Source organism: Poeciliopsis prolifica, unplaced genomic scaffold (genome assembly GCF_027474105.1).
Source record: "Poeciliopsis prolifica strain line A6 unplaced genomic scaffold, Auburn_PproV2 SCAFFOLD030, whole genome shotgun sequence".
NCBI classification, from domain to species: Eukaryota; Metazoa; Chordata; class Actinopteri; order Cyprinodontiformes; family Poeciliidae; genus Poeciliopsis; species Poeciliopsis prolifica.
Genome location: NW_026562405.1, coordinates 1620541 through 1642504, shown reverse-complemented (window position 1 = coordinate 1642504; position 21964 = coordinate 1620541). Strand labels below are relative to the sequence as shown.

General features: G+C 37.9%; 1 protein-coding gene across 5 annotated transcripts; it reads left to right on the top strand.

Moving 5' to 3' along the window:
- Positions 1-6422: 6422 nt before the first annotated feature.
- Positions 6423-18791, top strand: alpl (alkaline phosphatase, biomineralization associated). Of its 5 annotated transcripts, none has more exons than XM_055050313.1 (13): positions 6423-6584; positions 8118-8208; positions 10351-10516; positions 11597-11713; positions 12861-12976; positions 13852-14026; positions 14765-14940; positions 15151-15291; positions 15405-15474; positions 15605-15739; positions 16417-16608; positions 16695-16814; positions 17549-18791. In XM_055050313.1, the coding sequence occupies exons 3-13, from the start codon at positions 10444-10446 to the stop codon at positions 17812-17814; spliced, it is 1581 nt and encodes a 526-aa protein (XP_054906288.1). In that variant the 5' UTR covers positions 6423-6584; positions 8118-8208; positions 10351-10443; the 3' UTR covers positions 17815-18791. The 5 variants fall into 5 exon arrangements, with proteins under 5 accessions (XP_054906288.1, XP_054906291.1, XP_054906287.1 ...); XM_055050312.1 differs by lacking the exon at positions 6423-6584 and adding an exon at positions 7199-7413; XM_055050314.1 differs by lacking the exon at positions 6423-6584 and adding an exon at positions 7259-7276.
- The last annotated feature ends 3173 nt before the right edge of the window (positions 18792-21964 follow it).

Genomic DNA, 21964 nt, shown 5'->3' with positions numbered 1-21964 from the left:
TTCTTCACCCAACAATGGCCAAACACCTGACCACTGCCAATTTCTGTCACTGTTATCCAACACAGAACGTTGGAGGGGTGATTGCATTCCAGATAAAGTAGGGACAGTGAAAGTAAAAAGTTGTGTGACCCTGAAACCACAGAGTGAGCACCTTGTCTGGAGCAAGTTACCTGAGTCGGCGGTGATGTCAGCAGGCAGTACAGTGATTGTTGAGCCAACACGATCTAAAGCTGGACCAAAACACATCCTTGTTGGCAGAGTTGTCACTCCTCTTTGGGGAGATCGATGGGTACCTGTTAGGGTCATCAATCCTACAGACAGGGTTATAGTACTGAAGAGAAATGCCAAATTAGCAGATGTGTCTCCATGTATTGCAGTTGAAGACCTGCCAAAAGCTGACAAAATTGAGTGTAATGTGCAATGTATACAGAGTACAGTTGTGCAACCAAGGTCAGAGGAGGACATGATGAATACGCTGAAAGTTCTGGGTCTGCAAGACATTGACCTGAAATCATGTGAAGTGCCACTGCAGTGGAAAGACAAGCTCCTTGACCTCATTGTGCAGCATGAGTCAATCTTCTCCCGTCACAAGATGGATTGTGGAGAAGCTAAGGGGTTCGTTCACCGCATCCATCTTGTTGATGACAAGCCATTTCGTTTACCCTACAGGCGCATACCACCAAGCCAATATGAGAAACTGAGAATGACTCTGAATGAGATGGAAGAGAGAGGCATTATCCAGAAGTCAAACAGCGAGTATGCATCTGCACTTGTTCTGGTATGGAAACCAAATGGTGACCTCAGAGTCTGCACTGACTTCAGATGGCTCAATGCGAGAACTGTGAAAGATGCTTACCCACTACTGCATCAAGCTGATGCTTTGGCTGCCCTTGGTGGTAATGCATTCTTCTCAACAATGGACCTGACATCAGGCTTTTATAATGTCCTCTGCACCCTGATGACAAAAAATATACAGCATTCTCGTCCCCTTTTGGATTACATGAATACAACCGCCTCCCTCAAGGCCTGTGCAATAGTCCGGCTACATTCATGAGGATGATGATGTCGATATTCGGGGATGAGAACTTCACAAGCCTATTGGCTACCTTGATGATCTGATGGTATTTGCACCTACAGAGGAAACCGCACTCCATCGCCTACAAATGGTTTTCTCCCGTCTCAAAGAACACAATCTTAAACTCGCACCCAAGAAGTGCTTCTTCCTAAGGCGGACTGTGAAGTTTCTTGGACATGTCATCAATGACCATGGTGTCCGAACAGATCCTGAGAAAGTGAAGGCCATAAATGAAGTCCAAGTCACTGACCTAATGGAGTCTGATGGAAAAACACCTTGCCCTAGCAAAATCAGGACTTATCTAGGCATGGTGATGTACTATCAAAGCTTCATTGAGGCATGTTCTGCAAAGGCAAAACCACTATTTAAGCTCACAGCTGGACTGGATGCTCAAAACAAGCACAAACAAGGTCGCAAACTTGTCAAAAAGAGAGGTCATGTGAAACTGACACCTGCTGATTGGACAGATGCATGCCAGATTGCTTTTGAGACACTGAAACATGACCTCATGACAAGTGTCACTCTAGCCCATCCAGATTTCAAGGCACCATTTATTCTAGCTGTCGACGCATCCTTTGATGGGATTGGCGCTGTCCTGTCACAACTGCCACCTGGTGGAAAAGTGGCCAGACCAGTCGCTTTTGCAAGTAGAACTCTTTCATGTTCCCAACTGAACTACCCTGCACACCGGCTTGAATTTCTTGCCTTGAAATGGGCAGTATGTGACAAATTCAGCCATTGGTTGAAGGGCAGACACTTCACCATATGGACTGACAATAATCCATTGACCTATATCCTGACCAAACCCAGACTTGATGCGTGTGAACAGCGGTGGGTGGCAAAGCTTGCTGCATATGACTTTGACCTGAAATACATCCCTGGCCCAAAGAACATTGTTGCAGATGCCTTGAGCCGTGAGCCATTTGTCCAGTCATGTGTGGGTCATCGCCTCGTAAATGAGCCATATACCTTGCTGTTGGACCAGGTCAACAGTGTGAATGACAAACTCGTGCAGGATGTCTTCAGAGTGTCCAACAACTGTCAAGCTGTTGTAGATGATGGTGGTGAGATACAAATGATCCAATTCAAGATACAGTTCCACTAAACACAAAAGGCTCAGTCTCAGCAGAGGAGGTTGCTGCCATCTTCAATGTTCAGTCCAGCGGAGGTGTGAGCCAAATGATGGGAACTAGTATTGACCCCAATTTTCTTCTGGATGAAAACCAGTCATCTGCATTCCCACAGAGCCAGCTTGTCAATTGGCAGGAAGCTGACGACACAATCAACAGAGCCATGTACTTTGTACGGAGACATAGAAGACCTACCAAACGTGAAAGGACTAATGAATCACAGAGCGTGATTAAGCTGCTGAAACACTGGACCAGACTCACCATACAGAATGGCATGCTGTACAAGGCAAGGAGAGATCCTCACATGAACAAGAAAATCCTCCAGTTCATAGTACCTGACTCAATGAAGCAAAAAGTTCTCCATGGTCTCCATGATGCAGCAGGTCACCAAGGCCAGCACCGTACCTTGTCTCTGGTGAGACAAAGATTTTTCTGGAGTGGCATGGGCCGTGATGTAATGAACTATGTTCGGTGCTGTCAGCGCTGCATTGTAGGAAAGACAGTGGAACCGCACAGCCGTGCACCACTCCAAAACATAGTCACTACTGAGCCTATGGAATTAGTCTGCATAGACTTTTGGACTGCTGAGCAAGGGAACAAGTCTGTGGATGTTCTAGTTGTGACTGATCATTTTTCCAAGATGGCACATGCCTTCCCCTGTAAGAATCAGACTGCCAAGGAAGTTGCTCGTCGTCTCTGGAACAACTTCTTTCTCATTTATGGGTTTCCTCGTCGTATACATTCTGACCAAGGGGCCAACTTTGAGAGCAAACTAATCAAAGAGCTTCTAGAAATGGCTGGAATACAGAAATCCCATACAACTCCCTATCACCCCATGGGGAATGGTGTTGCAGAGAGATTCAACAGGACTCTGGGAGACATGGTCAGATCCCTTCCTCCTCAGCCAAAAGCAAAGTGGCCACAAATGCTGCAACTACTAACCTTCTGCTATAACTGCACAGAGCATGAGACAACAGGGTTTGCACCATTCTACCTGCTATTTGGAAGGATCCCTTGTCTACCTGTTGACGTGATGTTTCAACATACCCTTACCGACAACACTGTTGTCAACCACTCAGACTTTGTTTCCCACCTAAAAAAAGATCTACACAAGGCTGCTCAAATTGTGCAGAAAAACAGTCTCAAGGAACAGACTCGCCATGCCAACCTGTACAACCGTAAGATCAAAGGCTCACCTCTCGTCATTGGAGACAGAGTCCTGATTGCCAACAGAGGAGTGCAAGGAAAACGCAAGATTGCAGACAAGTGGGAATCTACCCCTTATGAGGTCATATCAGTCAGGCCTGATATCAATGTCTACAGAGTTAAAGATGTCCTAACAGGCAGAGAGAGAGTTGTCCACAGAAACCTGCTACTCTCTGTTAGCTTCTTGCCATGTGAGAATGCTGAGGACCACGAATCTGACAGTACTACTGCTGCGCATGGAAGTGGTCTACGTCCAGACACACCTGATGAGCCGGAGAACAGTGACAGTGACAGTGACATTCTACCCTCAGACATGATGACAGCCCCTTCCACAGACATGTTCGCTCTGACAAATACCTCACAGACGTTGACGCTCCTGTGACGGCTGCTCCAAATGATGACTGTTCAGACATTCCAGGCTCCTCACCTCAAATTGTTTCTACAAAGCTTGACGTCGTATTCTTAGGGACCGTAGTTCCATCAGGCCTCCCAGACGTCTTATTTGTGAGATGAATAATCAAGAAGTAGATGAAACTTCTTTATCTGCAGTGTCTGTTAGTTCCCTAATTTCATTTTTTCAAATGCATTTTCAGTTTAAGTAGCAGAGTTAAAACCGTGTTAACCATAGAGGTGCTTGAGTAGTGCTTTTAGGGTCATAGGAACAGTGTTACATTTTCAAAGGTGTAATGGGCACTTTTGAGTCTGTGTTTAGTTAGGAATTTGATCAACTCCTTTCTTTACATACTCCCTTTTGGCAGAGTTTTTGCACTGACAGGTATACCCACTTTCGTTCCTAGTGTTGCACTTTTTTTTCTTTTTTTTTCTTTTTTTGTTTTGTTTTGTTTGATCATATTTTTCATATTTAGCAGAATTTCACGGGGTGTATGTAACGGGTATTAAGATGAAATTCTTGCTAAAATATGTTTTGTAATTTACCATGTGATGAATGGTTTTTGGCGCCCCCTACTGGTTGCCTATAAATACAAAGCTAAACCGTAAATTCCACGCAGTCTGTTGAGCGCTCTACTGTGGTAAGTCACCAAATCCAGTTCTTTTCTGAATAGTCATAGTAGATGTACTCAAAGACTGACGTGGAGTTTTATTGCAGTATGCGGAGAGCTGATGGACCAGTAGTGGAGCTCACTGTACTAATTTGTGTTGACCATTTATTACAGGTAATTATATTATATTATTTATTAGTAAATTATTTTGTCAGTTATGTTTGTCAGTTTTTCTTCAGTTGAGTTTCGGTTTGTCTGTTGTATTGTCGGTTTGCTGTATTTACCAGCTTGTCAGTTTGTTTGTTCCCTGTTTCAGTTAGAAGTTACTGTTAATTAGTTTTATTAGTTAAATTTGATTGTTGTCTGTCTATTTTTTTTCTTTATTTATAGGAAATAGACCAGATTGTGTTAAATTAATTTTAAAGAAGTATTAATAATCAAATATCACTATACGATCATTTGTTAGAAAAATATGTTGTTAAGCCAGATTGTAATGATTTTTGTGACGCAGTCTGTTGAGCGCTCTACTGTGTATGCGGAGAGCTGATGGACCAGTAGTGGAGCTCACTGTACTAATTTGTGTTGACCATTTATTACAGTTATTACAGAAAATTCAACCAACTGGCCTCCTCTGTGTGTATGACGGGACGGGCATAAAGGGGAAGCTGTTACATACATTTACAATAATTATATAAATTCATATAATTTATATATGAATATATCAATTTATATAGAAATGTATGTGTTTATGTAACTCATATATTAAATTATTTATACACATGTTTACAGAATAGCCAAAACAGTTTTGTTTGACTGTTCTGTAAACTCTGGTTGCTCCTCCCAGTCTTGGCCAGGATTTTCTTGTAAAATAATTTTCAACCTCAATGGTATTTTCCAGGTAAATTAATTGTTAATATTAATGCAAATAATAAAAATGATACATATTTCAAACTGAAATATTTATCAATCAGTTTGAAATGATAAACTGCTCTTCTCCATTGAAAATAAACAAAGACAGACAAAACAACACCAACAAAAATTCTAAAACCCCAAACTTTATTAATCATAAGAAATCAAAATTAATACACCAAAATTATTTAGCCTCTGTTTATAGAGTGCAGAATTTGGTGAAATGAAAGAGAAGAGTCACTTTCTTCCACATAAGGCCAATGAGGACATTTTTATATTTATAGAAAATATAATGAGTTCAAAATAGTGCAACACTTCAGACATTTAAGAAACGAGAGGAAAGGTTAGATCATAAATAATTTTTGAATGTAAATGAACAACCATATTGCATTTGCATTTGTAAATACTGAACATTATTGGAAAAATAAAGCACCCTTTGTGTCAAAAAGAACGAAACAAGCAAAAAAAAAGTCAATGTATGGTGAAATATTGCATAAATATAGCTGTGATTAACCATCCTTTTCCTTGCAATATTCTTTTTTTCTTTAGAATGTTTCCAGGACTCTCCCTGAGCTCTATGTTTAAAGAAGATAAATTACACTGAAATCAGTTCAATTGGTATACTGTGACATATATGTGACAGTAACAACAATCACTGCAGCATGCAGTTGTATGCTTTACATAACGATAAACTACATTTCTTTAGTAGTGATAAGCAAAAGTAAGATTAACTAAAAATAACACTGGGCTAAATTCTCAGAAGAGGAAACTAAAGAGATTGGTAGAAAAACAAAAGCTGATAGCTTTTGATTAGCCTCTCAGAGCATGCTTTTACTCTGAAAATATTGATGCACAGGTTCAACAGTCCATTAAATGCACTGAGTGAACATCAGATAAGTGGGGTTTAACACTAATCGAAATGCACTGACAGGCTACAGTAGAATAAAAATCACTTTATCCTGCTGGATTCACAAAGACACGTATGAGCTAAATACACAACAGCTTGACAGGAGGTTGTTTAAACAGGTCGAATTGAATGTTGAATTATTTCAAAATTGGAATTGATAGATTTAAAAAAAAACATATGTAAATAGCTGTACATTTTGCATACTATATGAAGCCAAGATCTAGGTAAACCTTAGGTAATCTGAGTGTTGTGACCGAAAAAAGCTCCTCAGCGACATCTAATGGACGGAATGTTGAACTGACCAAATAGTTTTACATCAACAGTGGCGGAAGTCCTATTGTGCAGCAAAATATGAGGTAGGCATGTAGAAAGGCCCAGATACACATGTACCGTATTCAAATACAAACGTATTTGAATTCGGAAATGTTTAGAAGTCTGGGGGACCATTTTTAAATTTGGACATTTTTAAACTATTATAAATGATGGCCTGAATTAAAATTACAAATGCAGTTCTTAACAAACCCATCTTTTTCAGCTCAAATGAAAATCAATCGGGCATTTTCCACTTCTAGTGAAAAACAGTAGCTACCCGTTAGTTGATAATACTGTAATTTTAAGGACTGTTGCTCTGATTGTTTTGTTTTTTTCTGACTGCATTGTGAGTCGTCAGCACATGATGTAAACTTAGACAGCTGTAAATATACAAAACATAACTCTGGTGTTTCTAGTAAAAAAAACTGTTAACAGTAGAATGAAAACAGCAGGTTTACGACAAGAAGAGTTTGCTGAACTACTGTTATTATTTGAGCGTTTTTACTCAAGTGTGACCTCTCGTAATGAGGAGTAAATCGTGAAGCAGTGCGTGGATCCACCGGCAGATGGCGCTCTTGGTCCGTATTCCCACAGCAGCAGTAAATCGTTATTTCTAAAGGGCTTTTTCTCTCTCTCTCTCCTTCCTCGTGGGTTACAGACCGCTATTCTGGGATCCGGTCAAGTGCGGCCTTATAAAAAGCAGCGTGAACGCAGCACAAAGAACATAGATTTCAAGGTGAAGGGAGCTGAATGGACCGCGGACACATTTGGATGTAGATTTGTGCCACACAAAGTCCACCGTAGTAGGTGAAACTGTGATAAACTTTGTTTTGCAACACACTACCGGCTTCTTTGGGAGACACCACGCTGACGGTGAGATGAAATGAATAAATGCGTTGCGATCGTCTTTTTCTGCACGCTATTCTTGCTGCAGTTTATTATCGGATTGTTGAAACAAGCAGCTCTGGATTTGTTTTAGAGCGTTTTAGTAACCTGCTGCACAGACGCTTTTGCAAAGTGCGCATCCTTTTGTACCTTTCTTGTGTAGGATTTCTTCTTTTTTTTTCAAACATGTTGTAATTTTTCTCTTAAACCCTTGAAAAAGTATGTAGAAAATTGGGTTGAGCCCCAGCTTGTGTGGTAAATCCAGATATATTTTTAGTCATTCTGAGCATGCAAGAGGCTGGATGTGAGAAGCAAAACAAGTTGCCCATTTAAAAGTGGGGCCAGGATTCTGTGTCCTGCCAGCCATGGTGGTTAGAACTAGAAATCCTGGCAGGATGGGGTAAAGGACACACTCATTCCTTCATTTTGATTAAGCTGTATGAAGGTAAGCCCTCATCTGTTCCACTTACATCATAATAAAAAGCCTAATCCATGCCTTGCTACAACAACCTGCTGGCAGTTTGAGCCTGAGGTGATCTGCGTCTACACGGAAGAACTGGGAACCCTATTTGGCACCAGTTTGGCAGCATCAAAGTCATGTCTGAAGTGGGATTTCATGTGTTGCTCACCACACTGCTCTCTGGAGCTTTGATGGTGGCAGTTTTAGCTCTTCTTTGCTACTTCACCTGCAGACTGGCAGGATCGCTGCCTCTGGGTGGACCTGGACGCTTCTGAGGACTTGTGCTGCTGCAGACACAACTGGCAAAGTGCAACTGAGGAATGGTAAAGAAAACAACCTGGCATCAGTGTTCGGTGCTGTTTATTTCCAACATGCCTGTTTCTCATTAAACCTACTAGAGTCTGGTCCTTTTCCCAATTTAGGTTAGGTTTTGGAAGGTGCTGACAAGATTTTCTCTCTGGGTGTTTTGAAGTTTTATTAGAGGCAGCTATAAAGTGGGGAGGTTTGGTACGGTACCTAATAGAGCAGAGACTGGTGAGAAATACAGTAATTATTGAGTAATCTTAACAATTTAATGAAGAACTTGACTGTTAGTTACAAAGAGTCTGACATTAAAGAGGATTGCGTGCAGCTCAACAGGAACAGGAAGCTATAAACAGAATCAAGAGGTTTCTCAGCAGACCTGGGTAAAAATATTTTTGTCTTGAAATAATTCATATCTAGAATCTTATATTTTATTTTCCTGACATAGGCGTGACCAGTCAATCAGATGCTGTTAATCGGCTTTGTTATGGCTCTTAAACCTTTCAGTGCCCTGGAGCTCAATCCCATTAAAATGACCTTGGCCATAAGCACAAGGAAGAAAGGAGGAGGGTGTGGATAATTATAGTTGAAAGGAAGGCCAGACAAGGACCCTATAAGGGCCCCTGTTGTGGTCATAACTGCTGCAGAGAGGCCTCAAGCTCAACTTTAGCTGTTCTGATATTTCTCCCTAAGACCTTTTGGGGCTTTAAGGATCTACTTTTGATTGATTTTTTTTTTTGTTCTGCTTTTATGACTAGAAAAGGCAACATTCAGCTTGGACATGTTGCTTCTCTGTATTCCCTTAAAGTTAAAATGAAAATTCCATTTACTTTATTTTTTATTAAACCTGTATTTAACCACAGGTTAGTAATTAAGAACAAATTCTTATTTATTTTTGTTGTTTACAAGAATCTGGGAGGTGGAGAGAACAGGAAACATAGCAGATAAATCAGCATACATTTACAATAAACGAACATTAACTACACTTTTGCGGTAATACAAAAAGTAGATACTTTGACATACACATGGAAAAAAGTTCAGCATGAAATACTTAAGCTGAAACGTGCAAGTTTCAGACAACACATTCATTGACATATTTTAAAATTCTACTGATAAAAAAGGTCCCCAGCTTTAAGCTTTTTATATTTTTATTTTTTTTTTGCTGCAGCATTATGGAAAGAAAGTTCTTCATATTTTGTTTCAATTGAGCATGATGTGTTGGCTTGAGCGTGTGCTGCAGGGAGTCATAGAAGCTTGTAACAAACTGTAAAAACAAACCTAATCGAGACTTAAGAACAAGCACATATTGCTAGATCTTCCTTTAGTGTTGAAAGTTAAGAACAGATTACTGACACTAGTTATAAAACACAATGATTGATTTAAACTGTCAACTTTTTAACTGATGGTAAATGTACAACTTTAATGAAGCAAAAAAATGGGTGCTCAAGTTTGAGTTTAGTTTGGACTTTTTATTTTTGTGCACATAGTCAAAATATTATTAATATAAACACAAATGTATCGACTAACACTGATAGCCCAAAAAACATCAACAGAGTAATTACAGTAGCCTGCAGTGGTTCCTGAGCTATTTCTGAACATCCTAGACAATTTCCCTTTAATTTGAGGTAAACGATTTCAAACAGATGGTTGGAAACCTGGAGACAATTTGCTGCTCCAGTGGGACAGTGATTCCAAATACATTATCAAGCTAGTTTTAAAGCATTGTCATATTAACATCAGCATCCTCTTCCCTGAAATTAGACTTGTTGAAAATTTTAGCGTAAAGTGTATCCAAACTTCTGACCTAAACTGTGTTGATTTTATACATGTGACCAAAGAAACATCTCTAGGGAAATAAGAAGAGTGTTGTTGGCAAAATACGGCTTGACGTATCAAAGCTCTGCAAGCTCTTCAAGCTCGTCAAAACTAACCGTTACAACATAAACATACCAATTTTACTCCACTTCTACTAAATCTAAAATCATCCACATAGACTGAATTATATCCTACTTGCCAATCTGAGCAGTGTTATTTGCTAGATACAGGTGTCTTTAGTCAAATCATCTTGGAGTAAATAAATATTAACCCAGTGTGTCAGAGTCAGTTATACAAAAATGACACATATTTAATTACGTGCCTCTGATCTTCTTTTTTTTTTGCAGCTGTGACATCGCTGCTGACAGCCTTCCTCTGCTTCCCAAAGCGGCATCTTATAGCTGTCTAGAGTTACGCATCAGCCACTTTTAGACCACAATATGAAGACATCAGGCCTGCTCATCGCTTGCTCTTTTCTGATCTCTGAATGCCTGGGGATGCCGCAATTCCCTGGTGAGTTACTCTGCAACAGAACAATAAAAAGAAAAGCTGTCTGTAGCTAAATAGATATCGTTCCTGAAGAACATATTATCAGGACTGGAGGCATATGTTGTAACTTTTCAAGGAAGTTGATTTTTGTTCACATGGACATCCTGTTTAGAACACTGGATGTTTCACCCGCTGAAAGCAGTTTGCCAGCGCCACAGTACATAACAGGAATTCATTGTGTTAATGCTATTACAAATACTGGGCATCCTGTTGTCCTGAGGTTTGGGTATTTTAGGGTAACAGTTGTCACTGTTTCATGACAGATAAATCCAAACAGTCCAATTTTAGAATTTGTTATTCCGTTTTGAGCTTCAGTGTTTCATCTATTGTTGTGTGGCTATGACATGGTTATACTCAAGCTCCCTAAACTCTGGGATTAAAAAAAAGAAAAAAAAGTCAATCAACATCAGAATCAGGTGAATATTTCACAATAATTTTGGCTGGATTTCTCTTAGACTATCTTATGTTTTGATGCAAAGGCAGGTCACTGCCTAGAAGTTGGTGAACTTACTGAATGGATTCAAGACTTTTTCAACTAAGAAAAGCAGTTCAGGTTTTTGAAAATTGAATTTGATGCCTACCACCTGTGATTAGAACAAATATATCGGTTCTGCTGCATTACATTAATTCTTGAAATGTCTTGTTTCTTCTGAACAAATGTTTCGTTTTTGGGTTTCTATCATATTGGAGAAACTCCCTACAGGAAATGGAACTAGGTAAATATTACACAACCTTTTTTCCTCTAATGACCCTAATGAAGCTAGGGGTCTGCAACTTGAATTTTTAACTCACTCTTAAAGTAAAATTGTAAAAGCAAAAAATTAAATTGTTCCAAATACTTATGGTTTCTGTACCAGAGCAGTCCTTGATCCATAGCAGCAGCCAGTGCCACTTCCACAGGGACATTGGTCCCTGTTGTCCCTTATCAAGAACTGCCCATGCATGTGACTTTTCAGGGCCCTGCACAGTTGCAATTTTACAAAATCTTTCCTGTTATTTTAGTTTGGTATGAATCTAACCAGAGTTCTTCACTTATTTACCCAGAACAAGAGAAAAATCCCAAGTTCTGGAATGACTGGGCTCAGAAGACCTTGAAGGATTCATTGGAACAGGATTTCAGTAATAAGAAAGCAAAGAATCTTATCCTCTTCCTCGGAGATGGTAAGCCTCTGATTGTATATTTTGTGTCTTGCAAAAAGTTACAACAGTTTCCTTGACAAAGTTGAATGAAATTTGAAATTGATTGATCTGAATTTTAGAAAGCTAACTACCAAGCTTCCAGGGTTTTGGGTGTTTTCTTCTTATTATTTATTTTATTATTATTATTTTTTTTTTGCATTTCTAAAGACTCAAAAATGCTCAGATGTCTTTAATAATTGGTGGGAAGATTGAAGGATTCAGCTTTGAAAGATGAGGGAAATGTTTTCTAACCTCAATAGTGAATCAATAGCAGTGGGAAAAGCTGCTGAGCTTCCATGAAACCGTTGGGCTTCTGTTTATGTAGGGATGCTCTGGTTCTACAACAACATTCATCCTTCATTGGGCCTCTGATGTCTCTCAGCCCTGCATTCACAGCATGGCATTCTTGCTTATTGCTGCATTCATAATCACATTAGCTCTGTCTTAGAATACCATAGAAAATGTTCATACTTGTTTAACTGGAATATATTTATTTGCTTTATACAGGTCAACTGATAACAATCTGTTCTTCGTGCTGACACTTAACAGAAAGTTTCTTTGTAGACCACAGGATTTCTAAAACACACATGACTTCAAATATACAAAAAGAACCCTCAGGTCAAACAAGAGTTTACAGCCACACTTTTTAGGAAATAAGCATTTGCTTTCCATCATCATCATAATCTTCATCATTATCATCTTCATCATCATCATCATCATCATCATTTTTAGCATGCTGTAGACAGTTATTTTAAGTATTCAGTTAAAAAGATGAACAGCAAAGCCTTCAAAATGCCGACTTCTTCTAAGTTTAAACACAGTATGTAAATAATATATTGTTGGGATTTTGTCTGTTTTCTTTGTTAGAGACATCTGTACAGACTCCTGCAGATTTTACAGTCTCTAATTCTTTTGCAATCCCTTGAGGCAATCCGAAGCAAAAAAAATATTTTGCCTGACAGCAGTCAAGATGCTCTAAAATGTCAGTAAAAACAAAAATGATGTGTTGCTAACTGAGAATGATGAAACGGGGTGTGAAAAGTATGAATGCTTAGGAATCTGTGTTCAGACTCTCCCTGTTTATTAGGCAAAAATCAATCCTAAAATTCAACCTACTTTTGGTGTTCAGGAATGGGCGTCCCCACAGTGACGGCAGCTCGGATACTGAAGGGTCAGTTGAGTGGACAAAGCGGCGAAGAGATGCAGCTGGAGATGGACAAGTTCCCTTTTGTCTCTTTGGCCAAGGTCAGATTCTCATATAATATTGAATAGTCTGAGTCAAAACATACCAGGCATTATTCCTAGAAAAGGTAACTGAATAGTTTATTAATAAGGGCAAAATGTCCTGCAACCTTTTATAAAAAGAGACAAATTCCAGAACTTTGAACTTAAGAAAACCCTTATTTTAAACCTATTTAGGATGCTTTCAAAACTCAAATCACAATGCTACATGCATTGTCAGTTAGGCCTCATGTAATTCTTGTTTTTTAAGTCAGTTTTTTCCCAAACTTCCATTTACATAAAACATAAAATAAATGAACAAATTGACAGGTGGTTTACACATATCAAAAGCATATAATTAAAATTACTATACAAGTAATATAGGGGATTCCATTTCAAAGCATTTAAGCTGAAAATAAATATGTTGTAATGCAATAAGCAAAATGTGTCTGGATAAGCATTTTAACTGACTAGAAAAACCAGTGTGAAAATTGAGATCTGTAATTTGTAAGGAAAATGATATACATATAGCTATTATGAAACATGTTTAAAAATGGTGAAACATGCAGCTACAGAGTTTGAGAACTCTTAGAATTAACTTTTTATATATTATTTCACCAACTTTGGCAGCACAAACATGATTTAATTAAATGTGCATTTTTATGTTAAACACTTACAGTCTGTCTGAAGCTAATGTACTTTCTCTTTGCAATGAAATCAAGACAGGGAAACTATGACACATTTCACTCTGCACATTTATGTGAGATGTGGCCTGATACTACATCCTGTTATTTTCTGTTGACTAGATGCAATGATAAACTTATTTGCAGTCCTATCACAACCTGATGAGGCTAACAAAAAATAATACAACTAAATTATTGACTTGTGTTTTTTTGCAGACATACAACACTGATGCTCAGGTTCCAGACAGTGCGGGCACAGCCACAGCTTACCTCTGCGGGGTTAAGGCTAATGAGGGCACTGTTGGTGTGAGTGCAGCAGCAGTTCGCTCCCAGTGTAACACCACAAAGGGCAACGAGGTCACCTCCATCCTCAGATGGGCGAAGGATGCAAGTTAGGAGGCTTTAAATTTATTATAACACTCACATATTTTTTTTATTTATTTATTTTTGTTTGTTTTACTATTTTTAAGTTGAAATAACTAAATTCAAGTTGCAAGAATGAATGTTATGAATGTTATGTTATGTCATGTGGCTGTTTATTTTATATTATGTGTGAGCTGAATACTCACTTCAGTGACCTAATTGCTTCAAGTGCTGACTTCAAAGTCAAAGAAAAGCTCTGTGGTCATGCTTTTTCAGTTGACGCATTTTCATATTCAGCATTTGAACTTTTAACCTAGATGACTGAAATCCATTTGACTGAAAGAACTGTTTTATGGCCTGCTAATTCAGAAAAAGTTGTCAAACTTTTGTTTGTCATTCATGACCTTTATGTACCTCTATTAAAAGTATAAATGACGTAGTGCTTTATTAGGACACTCCGGTATTTTACACCCTCAGCGAAGCCCAGCCCGCTATCTAGCAACCCAAGCTGAGTTCTAGCATGATTTTGCTACTGTATTTGCTATACAATGGCTGCTGGAAACACATCTAATGTGGCTTTAGATGTCCTCAACTGTATTAAAATCTTTTCACTTCATTCATCCTGGTCGAATCACAATCTGTTGCAAATGATTAGGTTCGAAGAGATAGAGTTGAGTGATAAAATAATGTAAGTCACCAGTGTCACTGTTCTTCATTCAGAAATGAAGCCCTGATTCAGACAACTCTCTCTGTGTCGACACTGCAGAAAAGTCAGTGGGAATTGTGACAACAACACGAGTGAACCACGCGACGCCGAGTGCCGCCTACGCCCACTCCGTGGACAGAGACTGGTACTCTGACAACGAGATGCCAGATGAAGCACTGCAGTCCGGCTGCAAGGATATCGCCAGGCAGCTGTTTGAAAACATTCCCTACATTAATGTGAGTCAGAGTTCCAGCAACAACTTTTAATACTGTGAAATGAAATACCATTTTTAATTGCAATGCAAACAGTTCTTTGCAACAAAGTCAAAATGCTTTGCTATGTATTCTTATAAAAAGCATTATTATTTAAAATTTTAGCCTTACGAGTTGTGTTTCAAATACAAGAAGCTTTTCAAAGAGTATTAAATCTAATTTTCCACTGTTTAGGTGATTATGGGTGGAGGAAGGAAATATATGTTCCCTAAAAACATGTCGGATGTAGAATATCCAGATATAACAAAGCATAGCGGCACACGGAAGGACAAAAGAAACCTGGTGGAGGAATGGAAAAACAGAATGAAGGATGAAGTAATTGTTTTATTTGTTCTGCTCTTGTTTTCTCACTTCCCCAATAACATTTTAATATTTTCATGTTCAAAAAGGACTGCAATGTTAAAAGTATTTTTAATTCCAATGAACAGAAGGCCCATTATGTATGGAACAAGGAGCAGCTCAAATCTCTGAATCCAAAAAATGTGGATTACCTGCTGGGTATGTTTTACTTTCATTATGAGACTCTCATTGAAGTGTAAATGATGAGATATTGCTCTTTGCATTTGCTGTATGCCTATTATGTGTGTAATAACTAGCTTCTTTTTGTCTGCTCCGGCAATTTTTTCAGGTCTTTTTGAACCTTCAGATATGCCTTACGACTTGGACAGGAACATCGATACTGATCCTTCACTGACAGAAATGGTGGAGGTAGCCATCAAGATCCTACAGAATAACCCCAATGGATTTTACCTCCTTGTAGAGGGTATGCACTTGACTCTGTTTGCTCTGTCAGTTAGTTGATGATGGATTTTTTTTTTGGAGGATCACCTAATCTTTCTTTCTATGAAATCTCAGCACATTTTCCCTTGTAGGAAGTATTTGTTTTTTAGATGATATGATACTGGTTGTAGAAAAATAAACAAACTTGAAAAACACAGGTTGCTGAAGATGCATTGTGGTCCAGAGGCAAACAAAACTGGCAAATTGCTTCCTGCAATTAGGACAGGAAGGAAGAGTACTATTAGCAATACATTAGAATGAAAGAGTAGTAAGGGGGTGCTTCACAGTTAGCCTTTTCCAGAGCTTTATTTGTGTTTAAAAAAAAATTAAAGTATTTGTTACATACAAGCATTCACTCCAGAGGTCTGGTTTTGTTTTCATGTTACATACAAACTAGTGGTGGAACTCGGTTAACGTCGTAATAGAATTAATTGCAATTTGCTGCATTCTTAAAAAGCATACATTGCTCAACAATCTCAATTCAAAGGCCATTTTTGCTGCTAACTTATTAGCAGTAAAAATCCCTTTGAATGATTAATATAGTCATTCAAAGGAGTTGGGGAATTAAGAATGAACTCTCAGAGTACTACAATACAATGTAAGATTTGATTTAATGACCTGCAACCTGCTTTCCTTGTAAAACGTAAATCTGTTTGACAGGAGGACGCATTGACCACGGACACCATGAGGGCAAGGCCAAGCAGGCCTTGCATGAAGCTGTAGAAATGGACAGAGCCATCGGACTTGCAGGTCGCTTGACCAGCATTCATGATACCCTGAGTGTTGTTACTGCAGACCATTCTCATGTTTTCAGCTTTGGAGGCTACACACCGAGAGGAAACACAATATTTGGTATGTAAAGGAAAAAGTGATATATAAAGTGTAGCTGTGAGATTGTATTTTCAAGCTCTGTCTTATCCGTAATGCTGTCTCCACAGGTCTGGCCCCCAAGACAAGTGATGTCGATCACAAGTCTTATACCTCCATTTTGTATGGAAACGGACCTGGTTACAAACTTATCAAAGGTGAAAGAGAAAATGCTTCTGTTGCTAAATATGGTAAGTAGAAGTTTTGGTTTTGCTCAAGTTTGGGATGTATTTACATCAGCTGCATTACAAATCAAACCAAACAATGATAAAGCTGTATATCCCAGTTTTGCACTGAAGAGATAGTTACATTTGTTGAGCTTGCAGTTGGATGACAATAATTATGCAGAATCCAGTTTGATTCTTTTTCTTCAAAGAAAGTAATTTGAACATGCCTGAACAAATTAAAGCTGTTCTCTTTTAAATAAAAGTATATTACTGCTGACAAAATTCAAAACTATTCTGATTTTGGACTGCAAAGTGTTAAGCAGGAAAAGGCATTCATTCATTCATATCAATAAAGGATCCTCACTTAGTAGGAGTAAACCTTTGTTTACAGCAGCTGTGGTGAAGAAATCAGACTAATTAACTGCTTAAAGCATTTGTTTCTTATTTAACTTTAACATCTGTCCTTTAATATATCATTATGCCAAATGGCATGTTTGGCACCAAAACAAAAGAACACCATATAATGAGTTAAATGTTGTGGTGGCAGCATCAGGCTCTGGAGTTAATATTATTCAAATGGATGTCTTTGTAACAAATTAACACAATTCTATGTTATTTTCAAGGAGAAATTATAATTATAGATAATGACTACACTGTTAAAAGTTAACATTTTATCAGTACTTTCTGCACTGTTGGTTGCCACTGTATTATTACAGATAATACAGTACTTCATGCTCCATTGTGTATCTGTCTTGCAGATGAAAAGAACTACCAGGCCCAGGCAGCTGTGCCTCTGAGCTCGGAGACTCATGGAGGAGAAGACGTGGCTGTCTTTGCCAAGGGTCCCATGGCTCACCTGCTGCATGGGGTGCAAGAGCAGAACTACATCCCCCATGTAATGGCGTATGCGGCTTGTATTGGCCAGAACAAGAATTCCTGTGTGTTGAAGGATGGAGCAGTGGGCTTAACGCCAATGTTCTCCAGCATTGCAACCATTCTCACAATCACCTGGCTGCTGTGCTGACCCTCCTCAGACACTTTGACCTGTTAATGTCGTTCTTAATCAGGTTCACATTTAAGGTTTTAGCATTTGTGTTTTTCATTTTGCAATGTCTCTTTGTAATATTTTTGTAATGCGATTGTTTTCACATAATTAACCAGCAAAATCACATTCTATTGTCCAGCAATTTAAAAAAGCGCCTGCCCCCCATTATTTTGTAATTTTTCAAATATTTTTTTTTTTAAACCAAAACACTAGTACAGTGTCTTCAGTTCAGGGAAGAAGGCAAGTAGATAAGAAAGATTGCTGAACCAGATAGTCTTAGGATGCAGTGAGAGGGATTTGAGGGATTTGTCAGCCAACTTTCAGAAAAATAAAATATGTGAAATTACAGGGAAAAATGTCACCCTGTTTCTCACCTTCCTGCCACACAACAAGAAAAAATACATGCATTCTATTGAAAATCTTAAAGGGGATGTATAATGCAAAAATCATATTTTGCACATTTTTGTACTTCCATTTGGGTCTCTACTGCTTCCAAAAACAGCACAACAAAACCATTTTCTGGCAATAAGTCAATGTTTTTTGGTGTTTATAAAATGAAGAGTTTCAAAATTCTCCAGAATGTAATGTCACAAATTATCTGGCAACTGCTCCTCACCTCGCAAATTCATGTACAATTGCAAATGTTGCATTGAAGGTGGCTTGGCCAGCAGCAGCTTATCTGGATTTAAAGTGACACCAGGTCTGACAGCAGCTCATTCTCAGAAGAGCATAAAAATGGCTATACATGTTTTGTATAGCCATACTTATCCTATCTTGGTCAGAAAGTGTAATATATCACCTTCAAAAAAGCTTTTATTTTTATTGATTCTAATTATTTTACACTGTGCAGTTACTTAAAACTCGACAAGTTTAATTCAAAAATATTCTGACCAATAAAAAAATTTTTATTACAGAAATATGGGTGTGATAAAACGTATGTTTATTATCTGCTTCAATATGTGTGTGTGTTTTTTTAAGTTACTGTTAATCTTAAATAAGCCTCATGCGCTCACCTAGCCCATGAGACTAGGTGAGCCTAGTTCATACAGTCATATTTACTGAATTTGACTATGAATTATTCTGTTCAACCAGTTATGCAAAATATCCTGAAGCAATGTAAGGAAGAGCTCACAATAACAGAAACAGCACTACAGCTTCAGTTGTGGACTCTCTTTAAGGGGTATAGAGCAAGTTCAGCCATGTATTAAAATGTTGGGTTTTCATTACTCTGGGATGAATGTCTGAACTTGTTTTATGTTGTACAACAGAATGAACAGAAACTACCTGAGTAATTCTTACTCATTGGAACATTTTGTTTTCAGGAGGCAACTTTTTCCTGTCTGAGCATAACAGAATCCCTTTGTCAAACTGACTCCAAGGACATATATTTTAAAGTTGAACACTTTCCATTCTCATGAACACAAGATAGCTCACCCATTATTTTCTTCAATCAGAATCTGTACCATGTTACCGATAAATTTTGATTTCCGATAAAGTATTTGGCCTTTATCTATTATATGAGAATATAAATGTTTGTTTTTTGACATATTTTTAGAACTTCAACAATAAAATCAATATTGTTGAATATTCAGCTTAAAAACATTTTTTAACTTCAGATAAAACATGAGAAATTTCTTCATATGGTTGGTGACTCATCATTTGATTAGCACACCAAATTTGACATTTCCCACCAGTTCTCCTTGTCTTCCTCATTCCTGTGTATCAGGAGGAATATCAAAGGGCCAAAGTTGGCAGGAGCACAGAAAATGAGATGCATATACAAACGGATATGAAATTACCATGTTGTCACAATACATTTTTAATGGGAAAAATACTAGTTTATAAAACATTGATGCTATTGATGTTCTGAAAGTTCATCGTCTCTAGCAAGTGTATTTTAGTTTCATACAAAAAATAGATATGCAGTATTGATATGATAGCAGTACATGTTTTATATTTGAATATTTGTTGTAATTGTGACTGATTGGTAAGTACTCATATTCAGTTTTGTTATAATAGTGTCAAAAGAATGTTTGAAGTATTCCAAAGGTACTTCAAACTTCAGGTATTTCAGTTCCTGATTTACTTCTGATAGAAATATTTGTTTGTTAAAAAGAACAACAGAAATCCTTGCTTGCACGTCAGCAAGGAGCAAATGCAATGAGTCAGGTCACAGCATTCTCTAACAAAGACTTTATCTTGCTTATATACACTTCCTACATACTTTGCACAGATGTAAGGTGGTGTTTTTGCAACCCCACAAAAATACCTAGAAACTATTGTTCCTCATCTCGCAAATAGGAAATTAAGTTAGTCTTTCTACATACTATAAGTGCTGCTTTGTGTAATCTTCTCTTCAACCGTCAAAACCTCATGTTATTCTGTACCCAGAGTGTGTCTAGAAACAAAGGCCAACAAATAAGTAAATGCTAAATCAGATCAATGCAATCAGTAACTCCAACGGACTCGTGGATACCATAAACATAATAATATTGAACAAACAGTTTTTCAAGAACTTTGATTTAATTCAAATAATCTCTAAAGAGCATGACATATGGCCTATGGTTGAAGAACACCCTCCTGCATTCAGGTAGCTGAAGCAAACTTCTTCTGCAGCGTAACCAGGCTTTGTTCACCTGCCCAGTGGAGGTCATTTTGAAACTGCTGCTTCCGTCCAGCTAATAAGGTAATTAAGATGCTCCAGGTTCAGATAAATTATGTAATTTCTGACCAGCTCTTTAAAGAGCTGATGAGTATCATTGAGGAAAAGAATGGTTGGATTTTCTTGCTGGACCTGTTGCTTGAAATGACTGGAGGATCATAAAAATGATTGGCTGGATGTTTAGAAAGAAATGCAGCTGTAAAGTTATGTTTTCATTCTCAACATTCTTTACCTTAACTTCCTCATGGTGCAGAGAGTACTGAATCCTTGTTTATTTTAATATCTTAATCGTATACCCTTTCAACACTTTTTTGAGGTGCCTCAGCTGCTTCATAAGTAATAATCAGAAAGTTTCTTTTGTTCTTCTGGGTTACCACAAATGGGTCGATGACAATCCTGTCTTACTTAATCTCTTTTGATTTCAGAGATCAACAGCAGGTGTTAGGCAATGTCACAGTGTGAACTTTGTCTTATTCACACATTTTGTGTTTGAGTCGGTGTGTCATCTAGTTCCAGAATAATGAAACAATCTAGTTCCTAACATGATGAAATGTACAATGAAACCTCTGAAATTATTGTGTTGTGGTCATTGTTCTTTGAACTTTTCATCCTTGTAAAAAGTTAAAAGGTGAAGGAGAAGAATAGTTACTTTTCCTTGCAGATAAGGTGTACAGATACTGTGGACAGGAAACATTGTGGCCTTATTAAATAGAGGATTACAGAACATCAAAAATAATAAAAAAGAGCGAATCTGAACTCAGAAACAGAACAGATGCAACAAACATATATATGTTTTTATATATTTAGAAATGTAAACACACAAAAATAAAAAACCTATTTGTTATTTATTTCAAATATGCAACAGTTTTGTATCTGTTGGAAAAGCTGGAGTAACTCACAATGAAACCAGTTTTTTCAAACGTGCTGCAGAACCATAAATAGATTAAAACTACAGAACTTTATGTTCCCATCTGCCTAAAGTTCGACATGTAACAAATAGGTCAGCCATAAATTTTAAAGAAATAAAAATAAAACTTCAAAGACCAAAAGCTGACTGAACATGAGCACAGACCTCATAATTTAAAGATCAGCCTCACACGATTCAAATAACACAAACTGTACTTTCACCTCATTATTTATGCAGGAGAAAATTATATTTTGGATTTCTGCCTTTCTTAACACTGAACTCAATCTAGATATAAAATGACACTGCATGTCATGGTAAAATTGAAATGATATATATCTGGAATCATCTTAAAAAGTTTCCAGAGTGCCATCCAAGAATAAAATGCCTTTAAGCAACAGAAATGAAATTGCTCTTTGAGACGCCACCTCAATTACTGCTCAGGGTTGAGTTTCAGTCAGTTGATTCTTCATCCGTCTCAGACCATTTGATTCAGTCACTTTTGCTTCTAGCTGGGGTGTTTTGTATCAGCTAAGCTTTTTGGATCTTTATCAATGAACCTC

Bases quoted from the DNA above. Each gene is read 5' to 3' on its own strand.
- alpl (XM_055050316.1), top strand. From the start codon at position 10,444: ATGAAGACATCAGGCCTGCTCATCGCTTGCTCTTTTCTGATCTCTGAA. The intron at 10,517-11,596 runs GTGAGTTACTCT...TTATTTACCCAG, and splicing joins GGGGATGCCGCAATTCCCTG to AACAAGAGAAAAATCCCAAG. The intron at 16,609-16,694 runs GTATGTAAAGGA...CTGTCTCCACAG, and splicing joins GAGAGGAAACACAATATTTG to GTCTGGCCCCCAAGACAAGT.